The sequence below is a fragment of the Thermobia domestica genome, chromosome 1 (genome assembly GCF_964235325.1).
Source record: "Thermobia domestica chromosome 1, izTheDome1.hap1.1, whole genome shotgun sequence".
Taxonomy (NCBI): domain Eukaryota; kingdom Metazoa; phylum Arthropoda; class Insecta; order Zygentoma; family Lepismatidae; genus Thermobia; species Thermobia domestica.
The window spans coordinates 106,510,658-106,535,179 of record NC_137454.1 but is presented as its reverse complement, the minus strand read 5'-3'; the positions used below and the strand labels follow the sequence as shown (position 1 = coordinate 106,535,179).

Sequence of the window (24,522 nt, the reverse complement as noted above, 5' to 3'; positions counted from 1 at the left end):
AGGTGAATGTAAAGCAACACGTTTTAGCTATTTTTCTAATGCGTTTTCTAGGGGAGCGATAAGATTTGCAGCAATTTATTCGTTTGTCCAAAGACAAGTTGAATAAATATATTCAGAGAATAGTCCGTGCATTTCTTTTATATTTTATTTCTTTCATTGTTGAGAAAGTTTCACTATTGGAAGCAAGATTCTGAAGAATAAAATTATGTGTATATATAAAACTGCACTGATTATTCTCTGAGTATATTTATTCAACTTGTCTTTGGACAAAGTTTCAATATTAATGTCTTGAATTTCACTAAATTATTTTCAAATATTGTGGCTCTCTACACAATACATTGGGAAGATTGAGGAAACGTGGTGCCATCTATTATTGTCAATAGTCGAACCTTTACACTCACCTTAAAGGCTCCTATTAATTCTTTTTAGCAAAACTGGTACATAATAACTCATTCTTTACTTTCGACTGCAGATCCAGTTCTCAGAATAATAAGGTAATAGTTGATTGCAGATATTGTTCTTGCAGAAGTTGAAATCCCTATCCTCTATATTAATTAGAAATTAATATACAGTATTGAGGTACAAACTAAGACATGCTACACATACATAAGAAGACGGATACTCAAATTCATAGGTTTGGCAACTGACAGTACTAGTAAAATCAAGTAAAATTTTGCCTTGGTTACGTCGAGCATTTTGTACCACAACATTTTATTTAGTCTCGTACTGTTCTTCAAAATAAAAAAGTATGTACGTGGTATTTTTTTAAGTACATAGTGTAAGTTACTGTAATTCTAAATTTGTGTAAATCATTATCATAAAGTATTCATTGCAAACCATGTGCTCAAAATTGAAAATCTTCAGACTTTTTTTTCCTTCAGTGTTTTTAAACCTTGAAATCAATACGGAAACTTTTTAGACCGCAGAAACAGTAGCCAGATAAGGAATAGACGAACTTATTTTCACAACTGTAAAGAAACGTAATAAAAGGAAGGAAGTCAAAATAAATATGGTTTTCTTTAACAGAAAATAAGTTATAACAAGCATTTCTAATATGGTCACCTCTGCCATTTTCTATCCATCACACAGACAAGATATATGTGATTTCTACGTACCAATAAGAAACAAAAATTAAACATAAAGCACACCAAATTATATTGTACGCTTTTATTTCGATTGTTACATATATATTATAAGAGATATGTACACATTCAGACATCGCTATGAGTACAGTCTGATAGTACTGTCTGCTCCACTTGAGAACACCCAAGGCTGTATAGGGTGGAAGACAACATCCAGAACTCCGAAGTCATCGTACTTCTCATGATCACACAGTCGCTTCAGAGGGACTATCAACGGGTTTTGAAGAAGGTCGCTACAATAAAATAAAGTAAAATAAAACTTGTTTTCATTTTGTGTTTAACACTTCTTTTGTGTTTATTTATTTCACAAACTTGATATGCGTCACCAAAACGGGAGTTAATTTTCTGATACTGAAATTGGCCTCTATAAAGTACATGTTACAAAATGTGAAAACAAACTAGGCTGTTTTTAAAAAAAGACTCCTTCTACAAGAAAGAAAAAGAAAGGCAGTTGTCAATAAATAATTTATTAAGATTTACAGAGTTTACTCGCCTTGAAGTCCTATCGGAAATCCACCATTCCTAGGCAACAATGCATTCTGAGTACAATAATTGACGTCTTGATATAAAAGAAGATAATACTAAAGCCCAAATAGACAAAATAGCATACTCCATAGATGTCTTTTGTTATGCAAATAGATATCCAAATGTGTGGTTAGAACAAAGGAATCTCGATTAGACAATTCATATGTTTTTCATAGACTTTCATATGTTTTTCAATTATCATTAGTCGTGAGGAAGAAAAAATAAGCCCAATCAGTTTAAAGTACAGTGCATTCGAAAGGTAACTAAATATCTGTCATGCACTAGCGTAACAATATGTAATATTGACTTACTTGTTGGGACTACGTTGCATAGTAGGTGATGTGACTCGCAGTTTTTCTAGTGCCGATGGTCTATTACTTCGCCCATAGTCATTTACAGATCAAATTTTAATAAATATTTCGCTAACACCCTTACATACATTATGCCGATACATACACTTACATACATAGGAACCGCTGTGTTTGGAAACCTACACGGATGACGTATTGAATAAGGAATATTCTTTATTCTAAAGCTAGCACTATTCTGAACGCACACAAAGATAATTTCAATCGTTCAAAGCCAATGAACAACAAAGAACTACACATATTCTCATCTCAAAGTCACCAGCTTAACTGGCTGGTGGAAGCAAACTGCATACAGGGTGAGATTATCAACTTTTGTAGAAAATATTACTCGCAGCCATAGGCGTCTCTGGCGGGGAGGACGAGGGGGTCGCGTCCCTCCCAATATTTTGAAGTACAAAATATTCAATATTTCATTCTAATTTAATTTATTTACTAACGACAGAATAACAAATAAACTTTCTTCGATGTCCCCCCCAAATTTTACATGCCAGAGACGCCAGTGCTCGCAGCGCACAGAATATAATCTCTAAACATACAATAGTGTTTTCATATGTGTACATTTACTTTTCGAACGCAAGTGTGTTTTGTAATGAATCTTATAGCCGCCCTAAGATTCGTCTCATCGATCACGGAATAAACTATCTAACTCAATGCTACCGATAATTTCAATTTTTGCATTGTCATGAAATTTCATTGCCTGAACTATGACCATCTTATTGTGACTTCCTAAAGAGCCCATAACTATTACAATATTATAAAACCTACAATAACTCAAAAGACTGTACACAAGAATAACACATTACTTACTGATACACCATGCCATGGCACACAATAATACTTTGGTCATCAGATCCAGATGCAAACAAAGGATATCTTTTATGGTAGGCGACGTTTCGAACAGCTGTTCCATGCAATCGAAGCGTCTGATAGGGTTTTGTTGACAAATCAAGGTCAAACCATAAAATCTTCCGGTCGTAGGTGCCTACAAGAACGTTATCGCCACCTGGAAAAAATAGAGTTAAGTAATTTTGATTCTAAGTGAAAAACTTTAAAGATAAAAAGTACATAGTGCAAAGTTACCTATACACATCGAAAAAATAAAAAAAAAAAAAAATAACATTACTTCATGATAATTCTGATATCAATATGGTAAAAAGAAACATAGAGACTAGGATACAGAAATACATTAGGGATAGATAAATAGTCATTCTGCGGTATTTGGACTACCCCGTATTTGTGATATTTTAAATATTAAGTAAAAATTTTACACAAAACGTTTTCAACAGTGGAATGATACGTATTCGGATTATATTATATTACAAGAAACATTCAAAGATGAAATTAGATAAAGGAAAAATCTGAATTTGAGATTACTTTTCGGATTTCACCTCATATTGTAGATCAACGTCTCATATAGGTGCAGTGGTGAAAAAGGTCGCTAAACTTGAACAAACAACAACAATAATGGGGTTACCTAATTAACAATACTATCAGTAAGCATTAACGGTGAAAATTTCCTCTAAATAACCTTTGTAGAGAAAATTACTGTGGATTACTAGTAGCAAGAACAGAATTTTTAACATGCTAGTAGTTTATCATTGAAGAAGGAAGTGTAGGTTTTCCACTTATATTTGCGTACATATTATAGTTATTTTGTGTAACAATAATATCTACCATAAAACCACGTTGTACATTTAGAAACATACATTATATACCAATAATAGTACTTTGCAAGAAACAAGCGTAGCAAACCTTTTGGATTTCAACTAACTTCTAGGCAGCAACCGAAATCTTCGTCCTGAGGAAATGGAATTACTGCGCACTACATCAGTTTTAACTTAACAAAAAACAATAGCACCTTCATACGTAACAGAATTTTTGCATCACAATCATGCATTAAAGGATCTTTTAATTTTAAACATGTATCGTACGTACTAGTCAGTGGTGCAATTGAAACGAGTTAGAAAATAAAATGACTCATTTCAAATATTCTATTGAATATCGTTTATAAAACATATGTGAGATTAGATAACAAATCTGTATGGCAACCAACTTTATGCTTTATACAGCTGTATATTATGCTTTATTTTGCCTTACGTTATGCTTTATTATGCTTTTTCCTAAATTATGCCTTAATATGCTGTATGCTGTTCCTTGAATTATACTTCATTTTTAAGCATTTCTATTAAAAATGTATATGAAACTATTAATTTTTCCCACTACAATTATATTACACCAATAAATACTACGTCATTTTGTGTATTTTTCCTTAAGCGATGTTTCCAAGAAGAAACATGTAGTGAAGAAACATGTTTCCAAGAAGAAACATGCTGCACATTAGACTTCTCATATTTAATGAATTCAGAACAAAAAATACAAAGTAGATTACCGTCTTGTACTTTGAAATAGTCAGTTGAGAATTCTCTTACTCTCTGAGATTGCATGAACTCTTGATTTTGGCATCTTGGAATAAGCACAACCAGCCTTGCCTGCCTTTTAACACAAAGTGAGATAACAAAAAAATCCTTCTGAGCGGAAGGTGCGAAGAGAGGAAGAATTCGAACTTTCCGTGTTACGCGTAAAGGCAATTGGTAGTTGATTTCCATTGCTTGCGGCGTTGATAACAGCGTTTGTTGATCATTTTTTCTTTGGCACAAAATATATTAATATATATATTTCTTTGATGTACACATATACAGGTTCTGGAATGAAAAGCATTAAGCATTATACTTTATTTCTGTAAATTATGCTTTATTATGCTTATAAAGTTAGCAAATTTGGATATGTAAAGTGGTCAAAATCACAGATATGGTACCAACCATAGGTGAAAAATTCCATTATGCTTTTACTGCTTTTTATGCTTTATGGTTGCCCTACAAATCTGTATTAGGTGAGGAACTGGATAACAACATAGCCTCCATACCTCAAAGAGAATTCCGGGGAGTGACTAATCATATTCTAACTGAATGATACGAGTGTTTTGCAGCTGAAAGAGGACTGCATCGGAATCTCCTTTCTTAATGTATTTTAAAATTTAGGTAAGTAAACCATTTTAATTAATTTGTCATGAAAGTAAATCAATGTTTCACTTCGGCGCAAACATCTTGTCTACTGGCACGTAGTTGGGCCTATTTCCTCTTGGGCCTAAAAGTACGGGTACCTTGACAACACAACAGTACAAAACAAAAGAGTTACTATAAATCACAAACAACTGAAAAGAAGGTATTTAGACGCAAAAGGTTACTAAATCACAGTCAGAGGCGTCGTTGAGGAGGGGTAAAGGGAAATTTCCCCAAGTTATCAATTTCTTGACAAGTTGGCAATTAAAATGCCTAGTTAGCAATATTACTTGGAAGAATGCCGTTATGTTCAAATGACTTACTTGGTTTAACATTTACTTAGCTATCAAGTTGCTATGAATTATCAATTCTTTTATAGACTTGGCGTAAATTTTGTGTGGTTTCGTATCTTAAAAATGATATATTCATTTAAGGCTGCTTTACTTCTTGCAACTGACCTGACTTCATTTTTGTCCATTTCATATTCCTAAAACATTTTTAGAAATCTTTAATGAAAAAATCGGGAAGTTGTACACTGACAAAAACAGAATAGAGCTGGCGCACAAAATTAAAACAGAGACAGGCAGCATAGTGACGTGGTGGTGGCAGATAGTGCACTGTACGTAAAAACATTTGATACAAGAGCGTGTGCAAGACAAAAGACAAATTGTGGAGACTAACAAAATAATATGAATGGATATTAATAAAATAAAGAGCAAGGAAATGACTGGTTAGTATTAACTTTCTTTTATGTATTCCATAAAATCGAGAGATCTACGAGTTTTACCTAATAGTAAAAGTCGAAGGGAAGTCATTTTAATACCGGAGTGAATATATTGTGCGATTTTGTGTACGCGAACAGGCCTTTTGCTTTGAAATATATGAGAGTCGTCTGTCACAAAACGAGTTTCTCTTTAGTTGCTGACGAGATCAGAAAAAGTGTGGTTAAAGAGATTCAAGCTAGTGGGTTTTACTCAATAATGGCTGACACTACACCCGATATCCCATACAAAGACATCTGACGAGAATTGTAAACCTTGACAACGTTTACTAGAAGTGGCAGAATGCACAGACGAAACGGGTCAAAGAGCTGCAAAGTACATTTGTGATAGCCTACAAATAATAATACTAAAAAAAATATGTATCTTTGATGTGTAGATCTGTATCTTTTATTATGTAAATCTGTAAAAACTCTTAATGTGTGTATTGCTGGAGCTTATTTTTGACGTCTTGGAAGAGATTTTTAAGATGAATTTGATTTTGGAACAAGAACGGAAGCGTATTTTCTGTAAAAGAAAATAAAAACGTTCGATTTCATTATTAGCTTGTTCGTCCTATTTTTTCAGTTTAAAACTCCCTACGATTATCCCTTCAAGCTAAGAGAGACGGATTATTAAGAAAAGTGAATGATGGAATAATTGGTGGAATGAGACTGTAGAAGCTCGAGAAACCCACAGACATGAAGCTTGTTTTTGATGAAGAATGTTCCCTGAAAGTTAAAAATATGCACTCAAACTCCGGAAACATCTTACCTAAATGTAATTGATTGTATTGGAGTGATAGAGAATACAAATAACACTCTAGGTAGGATCAGCAATGACTCCACTGAAATGAACGACTTAACTGAAAGCGCCACCGTATTTTCTAAAAGATGAAGCAGAACATAACTTCCAATTATACCACAGACGAAGATTTCTACCCATGAGGCTACGCGAACGTGCTCATATTGAATTTAATATGAATTTACCGCAGATTTTTAAAAATAAATTCAAGATACATGCTCTGTGTTGTGGGCTTTGAGAAAATGTCACTGCAACAATAGTTATGGCCTTGCCTCTATACTCAATTTTCAAGTTTCCTTTTAGAAAAGAAGTTTTGACTGTGTAAGCAGTGGAAGAGCCAGCTAAAGTGTTTCCTCCAAAACTGAGAGCTGATGTTCGTGCTCTGCAGAGCTGGAGGTTTTATTTGATATATGTAACGATAAATGTATTTCAAGACTGGAATCAGTGATTGACATGGTGGTAATATGAAAAAAAAATAAAATAAAAAAAGAAGACCTTCAAACATTGCCAACTTGTAGTAACTTCAAGATATGGGGTGTGTATGAACAAAAGAGCATTTAGCCAATTAAAATTTGTTAAGAAATCTCTTAGATCGACAATGACGGACGAAAGAATTACAATGATACTTGTATTTTTTAACATCTTTATTTGTATTTATGGACAAAATGTACTTTTAAAATATGCACATGGACAAAATGTACTTTTAAAATATGCACAAACTGTTCAAAAAAGGAAGAAGAAGAATATGAAGAGAGAAATAGACGTAATTTCTCTTCTGTTGTTATTCGATAACATTTTTTTATGATAGTGTTTTGACGAGGTAAGTTTAGTTGTCATAGCAATGAAAATAAATAATATATAAAAACGAAGGATCCATCTCGTGACAACTGTATGTACAATTTTTTAAAAGTGTGTAAATGTTTAACTGTTACGTACGACAATAAAAAGGTAATATCATAATGCAGTATTTAGATGTATTTTGATAAATCGGTAACCTTGGTTTCTAAATATACAAACTGCGGACCTTACATCACAAATAGGCGTTATCTGTACCAGGATATCGTCATAGAATGTACAACGTAATATTATGAAAGTGTAAAATGATATTGGTGATAAGAAAACATCATTGATAGGTGGTCTGAGCTAAAACAAAGAAATGTGAAATGAGAAGTGCAGAATTCAAAATGACATTCGGATATTTGACGGGAATAAAAATGCAGCAAAGAATTTTGAAAAGGACCTAAGTAATCTGAAACACTTGGTACCTTTTGGATAAATATAGTTTCAGTGGAAGCAAAAATTATTCGTTTGTTCTTTCATAATTAAAGGTTTGTGTAAATCAGATATTTCAACATCAAATGCATTAAATTTTAAATGCATTTCTACAACTAATTGTGCAGTCTTTCACTAGCTCTGAAGTTTATCGTTTGATTAACTGGCGGAAATTACTAACCCTCAGCCATGAATACTGTCACAAGTTTTAAATATATAGTGCACTACCTAGTATAGAATATTCTTGACAAATCAACAGTTATGCATTATGATAATCCTGAGTTGAGGTGTGAAATTTGACTTGGAAGCGGAAAAATGAATGTTCGCATTCGTATATCATATCAGGTAAGAACCATGGAATGGGGCGTATACAAAAATAGGGTTGAGTTGAATTGAGTTGATTTTGATTTTCGAAACACTTGGCAATTTGAAATCCCCCCCCCCCCCTTTCCCACCCAATTCTGTAGTGCTCGTTACACCGCTGATCACAGTTAGTTTTAATATTATTCAAAATGGAAACAGCTCAGCATAGAATTAATTGCTACAAAAAGCAAGCATATGTGCAAAATGACAATAAATACTACTGATATAACAGCATGATAATATAAAAGCTCATCACAATAATAATAATAAAACTACACTAGCACTGAGGGGTTAAAAAAACGGTAGGGAAGAAAATTCAGAAGATAAAACGTATGCCACATAAGACATTTTCATTTTTTTTTAAAGGAAGATGTCATTTTATACCACAAAATAAGTATTATCAAATACAGATTAAGATATTTACAGAAAACATGATATAAAAGAGTTCCTTACTAAATGAGCCTAACGAAAGGCGCAGAAATAACTTTTTTTAAAAAAACTCCACTTCTTGTTAGGAGTATTTGATGAGAATGATTAAAAATGAAATTAAATCTTTAAGTTTTACGTCCCACGGTTATGCCGGTTAGACTAAAGGAGACGGTGATGATGAGTAAGAAATGAAAAAAAAGTGGGAGAACCCCGAGAAAACCTACGCACACGGTGTTTGTCCACCACAAAGTTCACTTGGCTGAGAATGATTAAATCGATGACGATTTTAATACTTATCCTTTGCGTTACACTTGGCAACTTACTTATAGCCAAAATTTAACACAAGCGTACGTATTCCAGTGGACAAGGTTTTAGGCTGGTCGCAAGTCATTTATGCACCACTTTGAGAGTCCGAAGCAATTCTACTATCTCGTGAAACATCTATGAGTAGTGTATGGTCAGAAGGGGGCGAGAAATGGGCGGTATGTACAGTATTATAACACAATTTGCCATGAGTTTTAACAAAGTTGGCAGCCATGACAAAAATGGGGATATTTCATTTCTCCTCGAATTTTTCACCCGTGTTGCTCTGATTTTTTTCGGAAGCATCCTAGTTCAGTAGCAAAATGCTTGCCTCTAGTCCGAAAGATCCTTGGTCTCATCAACTTTTTATTTATTATTCACTTTCCTTTAAATGTGTCTTGAAATGTTAAATTAAATTTTCTTTTTTATGTATACCTCTTTCACTTTATATTTAATGCCAACAGGCTCATCGTATTGCTGTTTTAGAAACAGAATGTTTGTAAATGCTTTTAATATTCTGCCAGTAAATTAAGACCTACATCATAGTAAAAGATAACATTACAATAAAATATAAGAAAATAGTAACCGTGAAACAACGAAAGTTTAAAATGTAGAAGGAATCTGATTTTCGCAAGCTGCACATCAATTGCTGTTTGTGGATATTAAGTATTACCTATAATTCATTACAAACTGCGTTAACAGGCGTGAACGTCTTTTATAATGTTAACTAACACTCTAAATTGATGTGTTTATGATCGTTTTCAAAACATATTTAAACTGCAACTTAAATTTACTAGTTTCTATTAAAACTAAGTCATCACCTGGATGAATGGCCATGGACGATATCCACCTGGAGTTAGATAATAATTTCTTTACAAGCTCCTGCTTCACTAAATCATAGATTCGGACATTTCTTTGTGTCTGAAATGCAAATACAATTATTAATAATTAGTAATTTGATATGCTAATCAGATAATTCAAATATACAAAATACAGTCAAATCTGACGCTTTTGTTCCATAGAACATTAAGACAAAGACCATAATACAGGATATAAAAATAAACTGAAGCAAAAGATAATAACAGAAGGTTATACAATCACGTACCACTGAATTAAGGATACCTGATTAGTAACGAGTTGCTGCTCCTTTGCCCTTGATACAAGCCATGAATTCAAGTCTACGGAAGAGAACCGGAGGTATGGCCTGCCAAACATAAGATTTATGTAAGAATTTCCCATAAATCAAGTAACGACGCCGGTAATGCTTGACGTGCTTGCACACTTTTTCAATCGCAGAGATGTTCAATGCGGTTTAAGACTATCTTAGGCAATTTCATCACGAAGAAATAACTGAAATGCTCTTCGAACCAGTAGGTAGTCAACCGGGATCTGTGACACAAGCAGTTGTCCTGCTGATACACTCCATTTCCATCCTGACAAAAGTATTAATGGATGTAAGTGATCGCACAGCAGATCTACGTATTTTGATGCAGGAGGGTGCGCGATACATGTACCAAAAGTCTCCAACACTGCCAAGAGAAATGCTAACGCTCTGACCTTTGGTACGAACAGTTCCGGGTTCGATTTCCGGTAGAAACACTCGATGAAAAAGTGTAGAAGCTTTTAAAGGTCAGCCATCCTGAGTCAAGTTCTCCTCATTCGCATCAGGCAAATGCCGGGACGATACCTTATATAACGTCCCAGATCGCTTCCTTCCTTTCCCATTCCTTTCTTCCTTCCCAATTCCCCGGGTAGTGTGATCTCAGGGTGTCTACTAAAATTCTAAAATGAAATTTCGTGACCTTTTCTTTACCAAATCATAAAATTTCATAACACTCTCAAGAGCGAATTTGAGTGCGAATTACGCCAAATTTTCATCCATGCAATAGAAGCGTGGTTTGCTTGCGATTTGATAGCGTCTAAAGTCAACCATAGACATTTCTGGTGGTGAATTTTGACGTTTTACAGAACAATTTTTTTCAATCTGTATTTACATTTGTACAGATAAGAAAGAAAGAAAATAAATCGTGACCCAAAAGCTAAAATTCTTGACTTTCATGACTGTTTTCTGATTTCGTGACATTCGTAACTTATAGACACCCTGGATCGCCGATGCACGTTATCCCTCACACGTGACGGCTAACATGACCATAGATGCCGAAAGCCCAGAAATCTAATTCCAAAACACCCCAGGCCATCAGAGTCGTGTGAGGTTATATAGTTCTAACTGACACTCTGGACCCACGACCTTCTGGTGCTGGCATCATATTTGTAATATACTATCAAGCATGATTCAGTCCGAATTGAGACTCATCATTCATGCTGCTCACTTCAAATCGTTGAAAGTCCAGTCACTGTGTTCTGTAACTCATGTCAGACATTGCGTGCACTGGTGGAAAGTAGAACTCTTGTGGGTCGTTAGCTTCTGAAAATCATACGGTGAAGGAAGCGTTGCACAGTCCGTCTACTGATTGCCCAACTGGACCCTTCATTCAGTTGAGTGGCCACCTAGGTTAAGATTTGGTGGTCCTGGCTGCGTACGATACAACCGAATTTTCGAAAATCATGATCATTCAAGACTATTAGTCCCTTGCAGTTTGCCTGGTTACTTTTCCCTTCTACTGCTACCGTGTACTTTCGCCATACTATTGATAATGTGGTAGTGGACAAACATCGTGTGGCTGGGTTTTCTCAAGGTTCTCCCGTTTCTTCCTACTTTCTTCATTACATCGTATCATTCATTATCATCATCGCCGTATTCCTTAGCCTCGGTGCACAATAGTGGGACGTTAAACTACTAACCTCATTTTATTCTTGATATTCGCATATCTTAAATTGAATGTCGCGTGAGTCAAGTACCTATTATTTATCCTCAATTGAAGGAACCTAAACCGCACGTTTTAACGATTTGTCACTTACACCACTTTTAATAGAATATACTTCCCCCTATAGATATTTTATGGCAGCGTCCGCACATGCGCAGAAATGAGGCACCGGCGCCACTATGTGTGCATAATGTTATCTATTCCTAATTCAATGACACTAATGTTTAATTTTGAATCTACTGCAATGCGTATAAGTATATGAATTCACATGATAAACAGGTTGAATTAAAGGTCAAAGCACTGAAGCAACTAATCTCATTGAGAACTGAGTTAGTTTGAAAATACGAAAGTATAAATTATTAACTTTCACCTACCGCAACAAAAAACATGGGCCGTATAGGATGGAAAAGTACACATTGGACTAATCCCTTGGATTTGCTGAAAGGAATCTGAGACCTTCGCTTCGAGAGCTGATGAATTATCACAGAACGATTAAGTCCTTCTGGCATCACAGTTGCAAAATAATCTCCTCTCGCATGCCACGTTACCTGTCAAATAAACACAAACATCAATAAAATATACAATTTTTATTTCTAGTGTATACGATAGCAGTAATTTTACGATATGCATGACCAAATTCTGAAAATTCCTACACATTAATTAAGGATTTGGCTTGTTGATTAAAGAAGTCACATAATCTAATATCGTAGGAATACTAACTGCTGTGTGCAAATGAATGTATGTGTAACAAAGAAATAATCTCTATGTACGTAGTATCTCTAAAGTTGATTCTTTATCTATTCGTTCATTCCAGCTTCTATTTTTTTAGTTTTTCATTTACTCTTAAATTGCTATAATAATCCACACATAGCCTTTTCCAAGTGTGCAGAGGACGACGCCGAGGTTTCTCCTGGCGTGATTCGTGCAACTTAGACGTTATGTTAATTCCCTTGGCTGTTAGGCGTAGTTTCACAATAAACTTGCATGCTCATGTTCCAGGTTTTTTGCTGCGAACTGTACAACTGAAAGATTTCATTTTTTAAAACCTGAAGTCCACAGTGTGACCTATTTACATGAGCGTTCTTTTTATTATTGATTGGTGGTGCATTAATGAAATAAAAACTAATGCACAAAATCACCAGCAATAGAGAACAGCGTGTGATCGTATCACACAACATGGTTATAAACATACCACATAAAAAGCTATGCAGATTTTCAGCATTGCAATATGAAACCTTTCTACATACACAGGAAGGCTTTCAGGTATTATTCTTGTCAATTTCACAGTATTTTGACACTATATGTGGTTATTCGAGCTCAACTATCAGTTTGAGTCTGGGGTTTAGCGTTTCGTTCAGCAGCGAGGCTATATGACACGTGAACCTACAGCATAACATGGTATCCAAACCACACGAGCTCTCACTATGAATCGAACGCGGGTCTATCGCGCCAAAGACACGTATGCTAATCATATAACCACAAAGAAGCTCAGCACTATATCGGTGTCAACAAAGATATGATTTTTTAAGTGGTAAATTACTGAATCTTTTTGACGTACCTGTCTTACTTCTTTGAAATGCCGTACTACTATCCTCATTCCTTTCTTTCCCCAATCCTCCTCATCTGTTACCTGCTCCCACTGAACAACAGCCTTCACTCGTTCTGGAACTAAAGAGACAAACAGGTGTTAATATTGTCATACGAGAATACATTTGTCGATTTTTATGACTAAACTTAAGACTATTTAATATCAAAACATAAAACTAACATGTTATCGAAGTTAAAAATACCGTCGAATGAAGAAACATGATTCTCGTATTTGAGTTGATTTTAGTTTAGCGTCCCTTTCAGCAGCGAGGCTATATGAGACGTGGACCTATTGATTAACGTGGAATCCGAATCACATGAGCTTCCGCCGGGAATCGATCCCGGATCTCCCGCGCCAAAGACGCGTATGCTAACCGCTTAGGCAAGAGGGAGCTCCGATTTTCGTATTTGAACTTCTTCCGCGGTAGTAATTAACAAGGGAATTTATAAAAGTTTACATTGCGTGCTGCACTTCATCTTTTTTAAAAATATTTTTTGACAGTGACATGATTCCTTAAATCTCTCATACAATCACATACTTATTCACTTTTAGATATATATTTATCTTGTCCTTTTATTTTTAAGTTTTAGGTGTTCTAACATACACTGATGGAAACATATTTAAGAACACCCCTATAAACATCATTCGATACGAACTAAATTTGCACCAGAGAATGTGTTCGTAGTTTTTGATATTCCAACTGGCTATAACGCGCGGAGAAACAATCAGCTCCGCAACGCACTTCAGATGTCATTGGTCAACTATGGCAATATGTGATCAAATTATCACCCCACTGTGAAACAAGAGCATGTGTCCGATGGTAACCAGCAATCGTTAATTATATCGTCCGACAAGAATTAGATCTGAACAACGCACGACCGCCAGTTCCACGCCTTTAATACCAACGCACATCGCTCAATGGAGAGTAGCATGCACACCTCTGAATGAGTGCTACCTGGCGGTTGATAAAAGGCGTTATATCCTCACACTACATGGGGCGTAGATTTATCTGCCCAGTCAAAGCAGGTGCCTGTGATTACTAACGTCCTATCTATCGAAAGGAGGATTCTCACGTGCAAGTCAAGTTTCTCTAAAGGATTTCTGCACTAACGGGGAATTTTCTATACATAGATGTCTTGCAAGGGCTAGATAAAAAGTAATGGCAACATTGTTATAATTGCTATAATTGTTATACAGAACACTTGTTACATTCTTTCAATGCAATCGCCTCCCATCTCTATTTCCTTCTGGGACGGCACGGTGGCTTAGTGATAGTGCGCTTATCTCTGGTTCGATTCCCGGTCAAGCACGTTGGTAATGGACAACATCATATCCATGAGTTTCTCGGAGTATTCCCGTTTTCTCCCATTTCTCATTCCATCATCATTCACCTGCCTTAATCATCCGTCTCCCTTAGCCTAAAAGGGATAATCGTGGGACGTTAAACTGAAAGATTTCTTTTCATTTTCTGTCAATGTGTGGAAGGCGTCGTACACCATCAGCTCGTCAATGTTTGTCGATGTCCCGCAGTGACCTCTATATTGCACGAATGATGAGTTCTCTTGTGTCGTAGTAGTGCTTCCCGCGAAGTGGTTCTTTGATTTTTGGAGAAAGCCCCGAAAAAACTGCTGTGCACTGCGCCCACATACCACTTCAATCTTGATCTACGCACGTTTTTCGCCTTTCCGAAACATCTTATGCAGTGGCGGAGCCAAGGGTGGGCCTGGGGGGGCCAGGCCCCCTTGCTCAAAATCTTGCCCCCTACCCCCCCCCCCACACACACACACAGAGTGATACTGCTATAGGTCGACAAACGGTGAGTTAATAGTGGTCGCAACTGAAACTACTACCGAAACATATCTCGACAACAAAGTTACCAACTGCAGAATATCGTATGTTGCAATAGTCTGAGTTCCGAGCAGAAATCTTCAGGCTCTTTTTTGTTTGTAGTACTGCAAGATCTAATTTATCGAAATCTGTAAGGTGCATGCATTGACCTCAGCATCTGAACGTTCCTTTTAACTTCTGTCCCTTATCTGGTTGTCTTTGTTTTCGACAAAGAAAAACAAAATCAGTCTGGATTCTGATTTCCTTCAATGTTGAAAGTCATACTAAAATAAGAGATGCTTACTTACAAATAGCATGCACTGCAGTGAAACTTTACACTCGTGTTGGACGAAAGAAGTCTTCGTACACTAAGTAATTAATTTGCATCGATTAATCCATACCCGTCCTTCAAATCTAATCTCAAAACTTACAATATTAATTTAGCATCGTCTACAGGATAGTAGCAATATTTCAACCACATTTGAATTTATTTTAAGGCTTTGAAACATCCGAGACTCAGAGGATAGAAATAAGGGAAATTAGTCAATAGGGCCACCGAGGAAGGATCTTGGTAATCTCCTCAGTTGAAATATTTATCCACGAGGGATCAATTACACCACCTTCCGAATCTTAAGCTGATGTTCTACCGCTGAGCTTTGGCCATTCAGTTTGGGTGTGAAGTGTTTGTGTATTTGAATTCACGTGAATTTCTAAAAAATAGTGAAGGTAAACAAACGGAAGAAAGAAAAGGACCACGTATACTTCTTTTGCTGTAAGGAGTCACGATTTAAATGTCTGCTCTAACACTGTTTGATATTAGGGAAAGAAAAACATATTTCCTCTTTTTCCTTCAAAGAGTGCTCACTTCATCATTTTAATAACGTAAAGGCACATTCATTACTCAGTTTTAAAGCTCAAGGGTAAAAGTAACCAAAAGTAATTGAACTACGGCCAGATCAAAACAAGATCCTGGAACCGGGGCAGTTGCTAGGGCGCCAGCAAACTAATATATGTGTTTATTGGTGTATATGTACATAGATGAAAGGGGTACTAATCGCAAAAGTTGCCCTGGGCACCAAATGTCTAGTTTCGTCACTGATTAGGCTACCATTTTTTAGAGCGTGAAATTTTGACATTTTTCTGAAATATTAAGAATACATGATAATTATTGGCAGTTTACTTTAAAGTGAAACTTAAGCTTCGAGAGCAAGGCTTTTAAGGTGGGGTGGAACGGCAAATCACTGTCCTGTTGGAGTTCAGTTCCTGTTGAGTTGAGTTGATTTTAGTTTAGCGTCCCTTTCAGCAGCGAGGCTATATGAGACGTGGGCCTACTGATTAACGTGGAATCCGAACCACATGAGCTCCCGCCAAGTTCAGTTCCTGTTTCTGTGCGACGTTTGCCTCGTAAGCACTTTTGTCCTCGTACATCACATTTTACTTTATTATTATTAATAATAATACAGTTTATCTACCAAACAACTATTTATATTATTATGCGGTATTAAACCAAATCTGGAACTTGTGATATTTATTTACTTCCATCATTCCATCCGGGAAATAAATGTCATCTGTACGAGATGGAATGTTTTCGGGTAAAATTTAATATGACTGCTGCCATGCTGTAACTTTGAGCTTCGCCTTATTTTAAGTAGATGCAGACATGTCGGAAGGTTTGATTCTTGTAGATTCACTAGTTCAAACGCTGTCGAAAATGTGGTCTGAAGAATATGACTCTCAACGAACAACATTCGAACAAATTTATCAAGAATATTTGTGGATATGCAAAGAAAATGATCCTGAAATTCCAGAGCCGGAAACAGATAGAATATAGGGGTTCCTCGTGGAAATGAACTAGACATTCGCCATCGAAATATCACAAATTCATTTTGGATGAATCTCTTCCTTCATTGGAGGCAGAAAACGAATTTTCTAAACATAATATACGAAGATACATTTTTCTGCCTACTATTGATAAAGCAATCACTGAGACGGAGAAACGCTTTGGATCACGTAGCAAAATCATTAGATCAATCACCTCTACATCCAAAAGGTGAAAACTTTCTAAATTACAACATTGTGGAGCATATGGCCCAGTATTATGAAAGTGATCTGGAAATATTTAAATGTAAACTCAAAATCCTCCCACACACAATTAAGTTGTTTAAAGACGAGAGAAAACCAAAGTTGATTCCTTGGTGAATTTCGTTGATCTTTGCGTCTATAAAAACGCATTCCTAGAAACCAACTAGTTAGATATAATCTTTGTGACTATATCAGTTTCTAGTGCTACATGTGAGAGGCCATTCTCATGTTTGAAAAGATTAAAGACATATAGGCAGTTCCATGACTGATGATAGGTTAAAAAACTTAGGATTACTTTATATTGAAAAAAATTGCTAAATCGTTAGATCTTGAAGAAGTTGTTGATAAGTTTGCTGCTGCCCGCAAGAATACCTCAAAGTTATTTTCTTGACCTGTAAAAGTGTATTTCTCTGCTTCCACTTAAATCAACCAGCCACACATATTTTAAATGCAGCGATTAAATTACCACTTACTTATATTTGAAATCAATTGTATTAATGCATCCTAGTTGTTTGAAGTAGGGGGGGCGCGGTGGCTCAGTGGTAGAGCGTTCACCTCTGGTGCTTGGGGTCCCGGGTTCGATCCCCGCCCCCGCCAAGTGAACTTTGTGGTGGACGAATACCGTGCTCGTAGGTTTTCTCGGGGTTCTCCCGTTTCCTCCCACTTTCTTCATTCCACCATTTCACTCATCTCTCATAATAATCACCGTCTCCTTTAGCCTAACCGGCATAACGTGGGACGTAAAACTCAAAGATTTCATTTCATTTTTTTTTTTTTTTTTGTTTGAAGTAGTAAATTCATACATTTTCACCGTAAAAAAGTAAAATCATGAACAAGAAAGATTAAAACATTCACCTTGAAAACACACACACACATATTCTATATATATATGGCTCATTCCATGTGAAATGAACCAATGCCATTTGCCCTTATGTCATGGATTTTCTTAATATTTTTTCTTTGGGTAGATACCCATGAGATATGACCACAGGAATATTTGCAGATTTTTATCTCTTAAACGGACCTCAGGAAAAATAAATGAAAATCTGGCATTTTCCGAGACTTCTGCCGCGGAAAAATCGACACGTAATTTTAAAAATTCTGTAACTCCCTTATTTTTCAGCCAATTGAAGTGTTTCTGGTGTCAAATTAAAGCTAATAGTCTCTACTATTCAGAACTACTGTTGAATCAGAAAAAGTGGTTCATAGAAGAGAGATACAAACTCTGAAACACAATTTGTATGATTTTTATGTTATTTTTGTAAAAAATTATATCTGCTAAATCACTGAAAACACAACCTCCATATTTTTACCTCAGATTCACCTAAATATGTATGTTCAATAGTGCAAAAATGAAAAGGGTGTTTTTTGTGGTTTGTCAGTAAGAAATTATAATGCAGGGACACGACTTATGGCACGTTATTAACATTTAACATTAACATGTTATTAACTATAGAAATGTTGCATTTTGTTGGAATGTTTACTACATGGGTTACATTTGGCTTGGTTGAGATGAACGCGTAACGTGCAAAAATTAATATATTGAAACATTATTTTATGAATACGGAAGGATATCATAAATATTGAAGGAAGTCAATTGCAATGACATTCTCGCTCACTCACTCCCCATCACACATACGCACGTTACTATTACTAGTGGGTCTAATGACCAGGTGCCTCACGTGAATTTCAAAAATTGCGCCGTATAGAGTGGATGGCCGCCATTTTGAAACTGTACATTGGATCACTTGATTGTTAGATACACTAAATTTTATACGTCTTTTGCTTCTATTCTCAAAATTTCAAGTCAAAATACTGAAAATTACGACCTGGAGTGTAGATGGCCGCCATTTTAAAAATCGACCGCCATTTTGAAAGTTGACATTGCCTCACTTTAATGATATGCACAGTAAATTGTATATGTCTCATGCTTCTATTCATAAAATTTCAAGTCGAAAACCCGAAAACCGCCCTATAGCGTGGATGGCCACCATTTTGAAATTTTACTTCTGTTCTATTCTATAAAGCAAATTTCGAGCGTCTCACGGTTCTTACCTCAAAATTTCGTGATATTTTGTAATATTTTCCTTGCTTTTTTTTTGCTAAATACACAGTGGTATTGAAATAAGACACTGTGTCTTGGATACTCCATGATTCAGGGACAAGGGTTTATATTTGGACTTTCTCATCAACACTGCTGGCAGAAAACTTTGCGCAAAGTCTCTCCATCAGACTTTCACAATCCTTGCATTTTTTGTCTTCATCCACCTCATTCTTACAGGACTGGGGCCCTTCAGTACCAAGAGCGTTTGCTGCTAACCCTGTGAAACTGGCAGCAAGACGACTAGCCTTATGTGTTAAGTATGTGCCTCTTCTGTCCACTTTTCTTTTGGTAGCTTTCAGTGGTGAACAGTTAAGTAATTCATACGCTTTATTAAGTTTTTCTGAGACAGATTCATCTGGTTCGTAAGCGTCATCAGAATCAAAGTTGATTTCACTGTCCGATTTGCTGCTGTTTGCTATCACTGCTTTCCTGCAAGATATACACAATTTCGTGCCAGGAATTAGTTCAATATCTGTAAATCTTCTGGAAAATGCCAGCGAAACAGATTTTAAACTTTTCACTACCCTTTTCTTATGCTTTTGAAAAGGATCAATGTGTGTTCTCTGCCTGTCTTCATAAAGAGATAAATACTGCTTTAAATGGAAATCACAAATAAATTTCAAGTCAGAACATTTGGCTCTAAGTCTGATAAGTTCCACATCACTTGCTTTCATATCACACACGGAAGTTACTTTCCTGTCTGGAACTTCCTCACATTCCTCATACTGCCTGCAAACCGAACACTGGTCACCTGGTTAAATTTGTAACATTGTTAGAATAACTTCAAAATACCAAATAACAGTCACTCAGTAACATTATATATATATATATATATATATATATATAAACTAATTGCCGAACGTCAGTGAGGCTCCTACTTGGACTCGATCTGCGTTTGGATTTTCCTGTGTCTGTCTGTTTGTATGTCTGTCTGTACCACGCTACAGGGCGCAATTTTCGGTATTTTGATACGAAATTTTTAGGATAGGACTACGAGATACCCTAAACTTGCTGTCTAGATTTTGGCGGTGATGAATTTTGTATTTTTTTTATATATATGCTTTATAGAATAGAACAGAAGTAAAATTTCAAAATGGCAGCCATCCACTCTTTACGGCGCAATTTCCAGTCTTTTAACACGAAATTTTGAGGTAAGAACCGTGAGACGCTCGAAATTTGCTTTTTAGAATAGAACAGAAGTAAAATTTCAGAATGGCGGCCAGATTTTCAAAATGGTGGCCATCCACGCTATAGGGCGGTTTTCGGGTTTTCGACTTGAAATTTTATGAATAGAAGCATGAGACATATACAATTTACTGTGCATATCATTAAAGTGAGGCAATGTCAACTTTCAAAATGGCGGTCGATTTTTAAAATGGCGGCCATCTACACTCCAGGTCGTAATTTTCAGTATTTTGACTTGAAATTTTGAGAATAGAAGCAAAAGACGTATAAAATTTAGTGTATCTAACAATCAAGTGATCCAATGTACAGTTTCAAAATGGCGGCAAACTTTTTCAAAATGGTGGCCATCCACTCTATACGGCGCAATTTTTGAAATTCACGTGAGGTACCTGGTCATTAGACCCACTAGTAATAGTAACGTGGGTATGTGTGATGGGGAGTGAGTGAGCGAGAATGTCATTGCAATTGACTTCCTTCAATATTTATGATATCCTTCCGTATTCATAAAATAATGTTTCAATATATTAATTTTTGCACGTTACGCGTTCATCTCAACCAAGCCAAATGTAACCCATGTAGTAAACATTCCAACAAAATGCAACATTTCTATAGTTAATAACATGTTAATGTTAAATGTTAATAACGTGCCATAAGTCGTGTCCCTGCATTATAATTTCTTACTGACAAACCACAAAAAACACCCTTTTCATTTTTGCACTATTGAACATACATATTTAGGTGAATCTGAGGTAAAAATATGGAGGTTGTGTTTTCAGTGATTTAGCAGATATGATTTTTTACAAAAATAACATAAAAATCATACAAATTGTGTTTCAGAGTTTGTATCTCTCTTCTATGAACCACTTTTTCTGATTCAACAGTAGTTCTGAATAGTAGAGACTATTAGCTTTAATTTGACACCAGAAACACTTCAATTGGCTGAAAAATAAGGGAGTTACAGAATTTTTAAAATTACGTGTCGATTTTTCCGCGGCAGAAGTCTCGGAAAATGCCAGATTTTCATTTATTTTTCCTGAGGTCCGTTTAAGAGATAAAAATCTGCAAATATTCCTGTGGTCATTTCTCATAGGTATCTACCCACAGACACAATATGAAGAAAATCCATGATGTAAGGGCAACCATAAAATCTGATATTGGTTCATTTGACATGGAATGAGCCATATATATATATATATATATATATATATATATATATATATATATAGATAGATAGATAGATAGATATAGATATGAAAAAATTCATTCATTGGAGATGGCCCCCTCAAAATTTTCGTGGGCCCTTCATTGGCCCCCCCTGAGAAAAATTCTAGTTACGCTACTGAGCTTATGGCGCTTCCAGTTTCCTTCTCTACTTTACGACACTGCTGCTTTTGACTGAATAACACACAGTTGTTACACTCGCCATACTTTATTGTCTCATGTTTTCTTTTCAGCTACGGAACTCTTGTACTGCTAAGACACAGCTCTTTGGGGTGAAAATAGTATTGCTATTACATTTATTCAATCTACGTGGATCTCATATACCGCCAACGCGCCCTTGCATTGTATGGCAATGATGTCGCCAAAGTCCACATCCACCATGATAACGCCAGCAATCACACCCCCGAAACAACTGTAGTCTATATGGCTCGAATAGAACAGCAAACAGATATCAAGCCTATCCTATTTTGACACATCCCTGTTAAATCGGCAGTTGCATCACCCATGAGGTTTTGTGCCTTTGTCCTATTAAAACTGCAACATCACAACACGTCATGAAATACGAAAAAATGAGAATAAAACTTATGAACATCCTTAACAAACGGATGGTGAAATGAAAATGAAATGAAATCTTTAAGTTTTACTTCCCAGGGCTACGCCGGTTAGGCCAAAGGAGACGGTTATGATGATTGATGAGTGAAATGGTGGAATGAAGTGGGAGGAAACGGGAGAACCCCGAGAAAACCCACGAGCACGGTGTTTATCCACCACAAAGTCCACACGGCGCCAGCTGGGATCGAACCAAGGACCCCAAGCACCGGAGGTGAACGCTCTACCACTGAGCCACCGCACCCCCTACAAACAAACAGATGGTATTATTCATTCTTACTGGATGAACATAAACCACCAACCATGTGGACGCAATATACTAAAAAATACGAATTTACGAAAAGTTCGTAATCATTAAACAGAAATCCATCAGACTCTAGCAGCAGTCATTGGGTGAGCTTCAAAATTTGTATAATCAACTGAAAATAGTTAATCCAAAATTTCCTTCTAACTTAATTTCGTTACTGAAAATAAGAATACTAATCCTTAAGTTCACGCAAGTGCTAAGTCAGAATTTCCCATAAATTTAACTACTGTTTTCTTACATTCTTAACATCTACATTCGATGTTTTTTCATTCGAGTTTTCTTTCCTGGATTTCTGATTTCTTGATTTTTTTTTTTTTTTTTTTGGTGTGTGTGTAACAAATACTCTACTATGGTTATTTATTTATAGATACTATGCGATACATTTTCAATAAATGAAAATAATTTATTTTTAATAGAAAGTAGTACTTTTTTTATAATTCATATGGATTAATGATGCTCAAGTGAACACAATGTTTCAAGAAAAAAGTGGCTTATTTGGAAAAGAGGGATTATGAGTTCTTCTAGATATTTTGTTATAGATTGAAATGTCACTTCCCACTTTTCTGGTTTAGTAAGGCTCAAGTTGCAGATTTATTAAAAAAAAAAAAAAAAAAAAAAAAGCTTTAGTGCAGAAAGTTTTCGTAATTTTGTAGAATTTCTATATATTTGTTTCCGATAATTTGCATCTCTTTTAACTCCTCTATGATAAAGAAGATCCTTTTAAAGAGTTTGGTATGTAACTAGGTTATGGATGAAGAAGACATCCGAGTATGTTGAAATGATTTAGTAACAATTATTTGAATTGCATACTAAAGGTAAGAAATTATTTTCAGTACTCACAAGTAAAGATCACATTTGGGTGAATCGAGTTGCTGCCTGCGATATGTGAGATACAGTAGTACTAAGTGTTCTCAACGTGTCAGGGAAGTTTTAGGTGCAAAGCTCAAAGGGTTTAGGGATAGAGCCACTAGAACGTCACATGGAGGTACATGTTATAGTCGTAATACATAGTCCAAAACATAAGGGACAAATCTTATACCCATTATTTCCTCTAAACTAGATTATGTCCGTGTTTCCAGCATATATAAGTGATGTAACACAAGAGAAAGTTTGTTGTTCTGTAAATCCGAAGTGGTTTTGTTATTGCATAGAAAAGTTATCAATTACTACAATCAATATGCAATTCAGAAAAGAGTGCATGCCTCGCACGAATACTCTCCTCACGGTGAGCACACCTGGCAAACGCAATCAAGTCGCACTTGAAACATTTGTTGTTCACAATTCCGTCAAAGCAGTAATCGTAAGTAACGATCCAATTTTCAGGCTGCTCATCCAAGTATCCATCCTTATGGAAAACGAATCGAATCATGTTGCGAAAACGAGGAAGTTCTGAACTAGTAAATTGTGAACGACTGAAGTTGTATGAACCTGTCACTATGCCAAATATTCACTTTACTTCCTGTTATTGCTGTATCAGTGCTGAAACGAACAAAGGCTTTGTATGGACGGAAGAACTGAACATCCAGAGGCTGAATCATGCCACTGATCATATATCCACAAGGTATAAGCCGTTTGATCAATGCAAAGCCTTCTGGCACACACTGTGACGAAAGACTGTCGTATTTGTTTGCAGACCATGAATCAAGTAACAGGAGGACTTTCTTCCCATCACTTTAAATGCTTTTCCACATAACATCTGAATAGAAAGTGCTAATTCATGTTCGCTGTTTTACCAGCAAATGAGATTATAT

The 24,522-nt window shown here is 35.9% G+C and overlaps 1 protein-coding gene across 1 annotated transcript in view; it reads right to left on the bottom strand.

Moving 5' to 3' along the window:
* Positions 1-1,152: 1,152 nt before the first annotated feature.
* The window catches only part of LOC145688002 (ribosome biogenesis protein BOP1 homolog), a 48,252-nt gene continuing 24,882 nt past the window's right edge, over positions 1,153-24,522 (bottom strand). The window contains exons 9-13 of the mRNA XM_081761666.1: positions 13,407-13,516; positions 12,223-12,396; positions 9,845-9,944; positions 2,843-3,038; positions 1,153-1,375 (exon numbers count right to left, since the gene is read on the bottom strand). Of these exons, the coding sequence (XP_081617792.1) occupies positions 1,222-1,375; positions 2,843-3,038; positions 9,845-9,944; positions 12,223-12,396; positions 13,407-13,516 (734 nt within the window). The 3' untranslated portion in view covers positions 1,153-1,221. The remainder of the gene's footprint in view (positions 1,376-2,842; positions 3,039-9,844; positions 9,945-12,222; positions 12,397-13,406; positions 13,517-24,522) is intronic.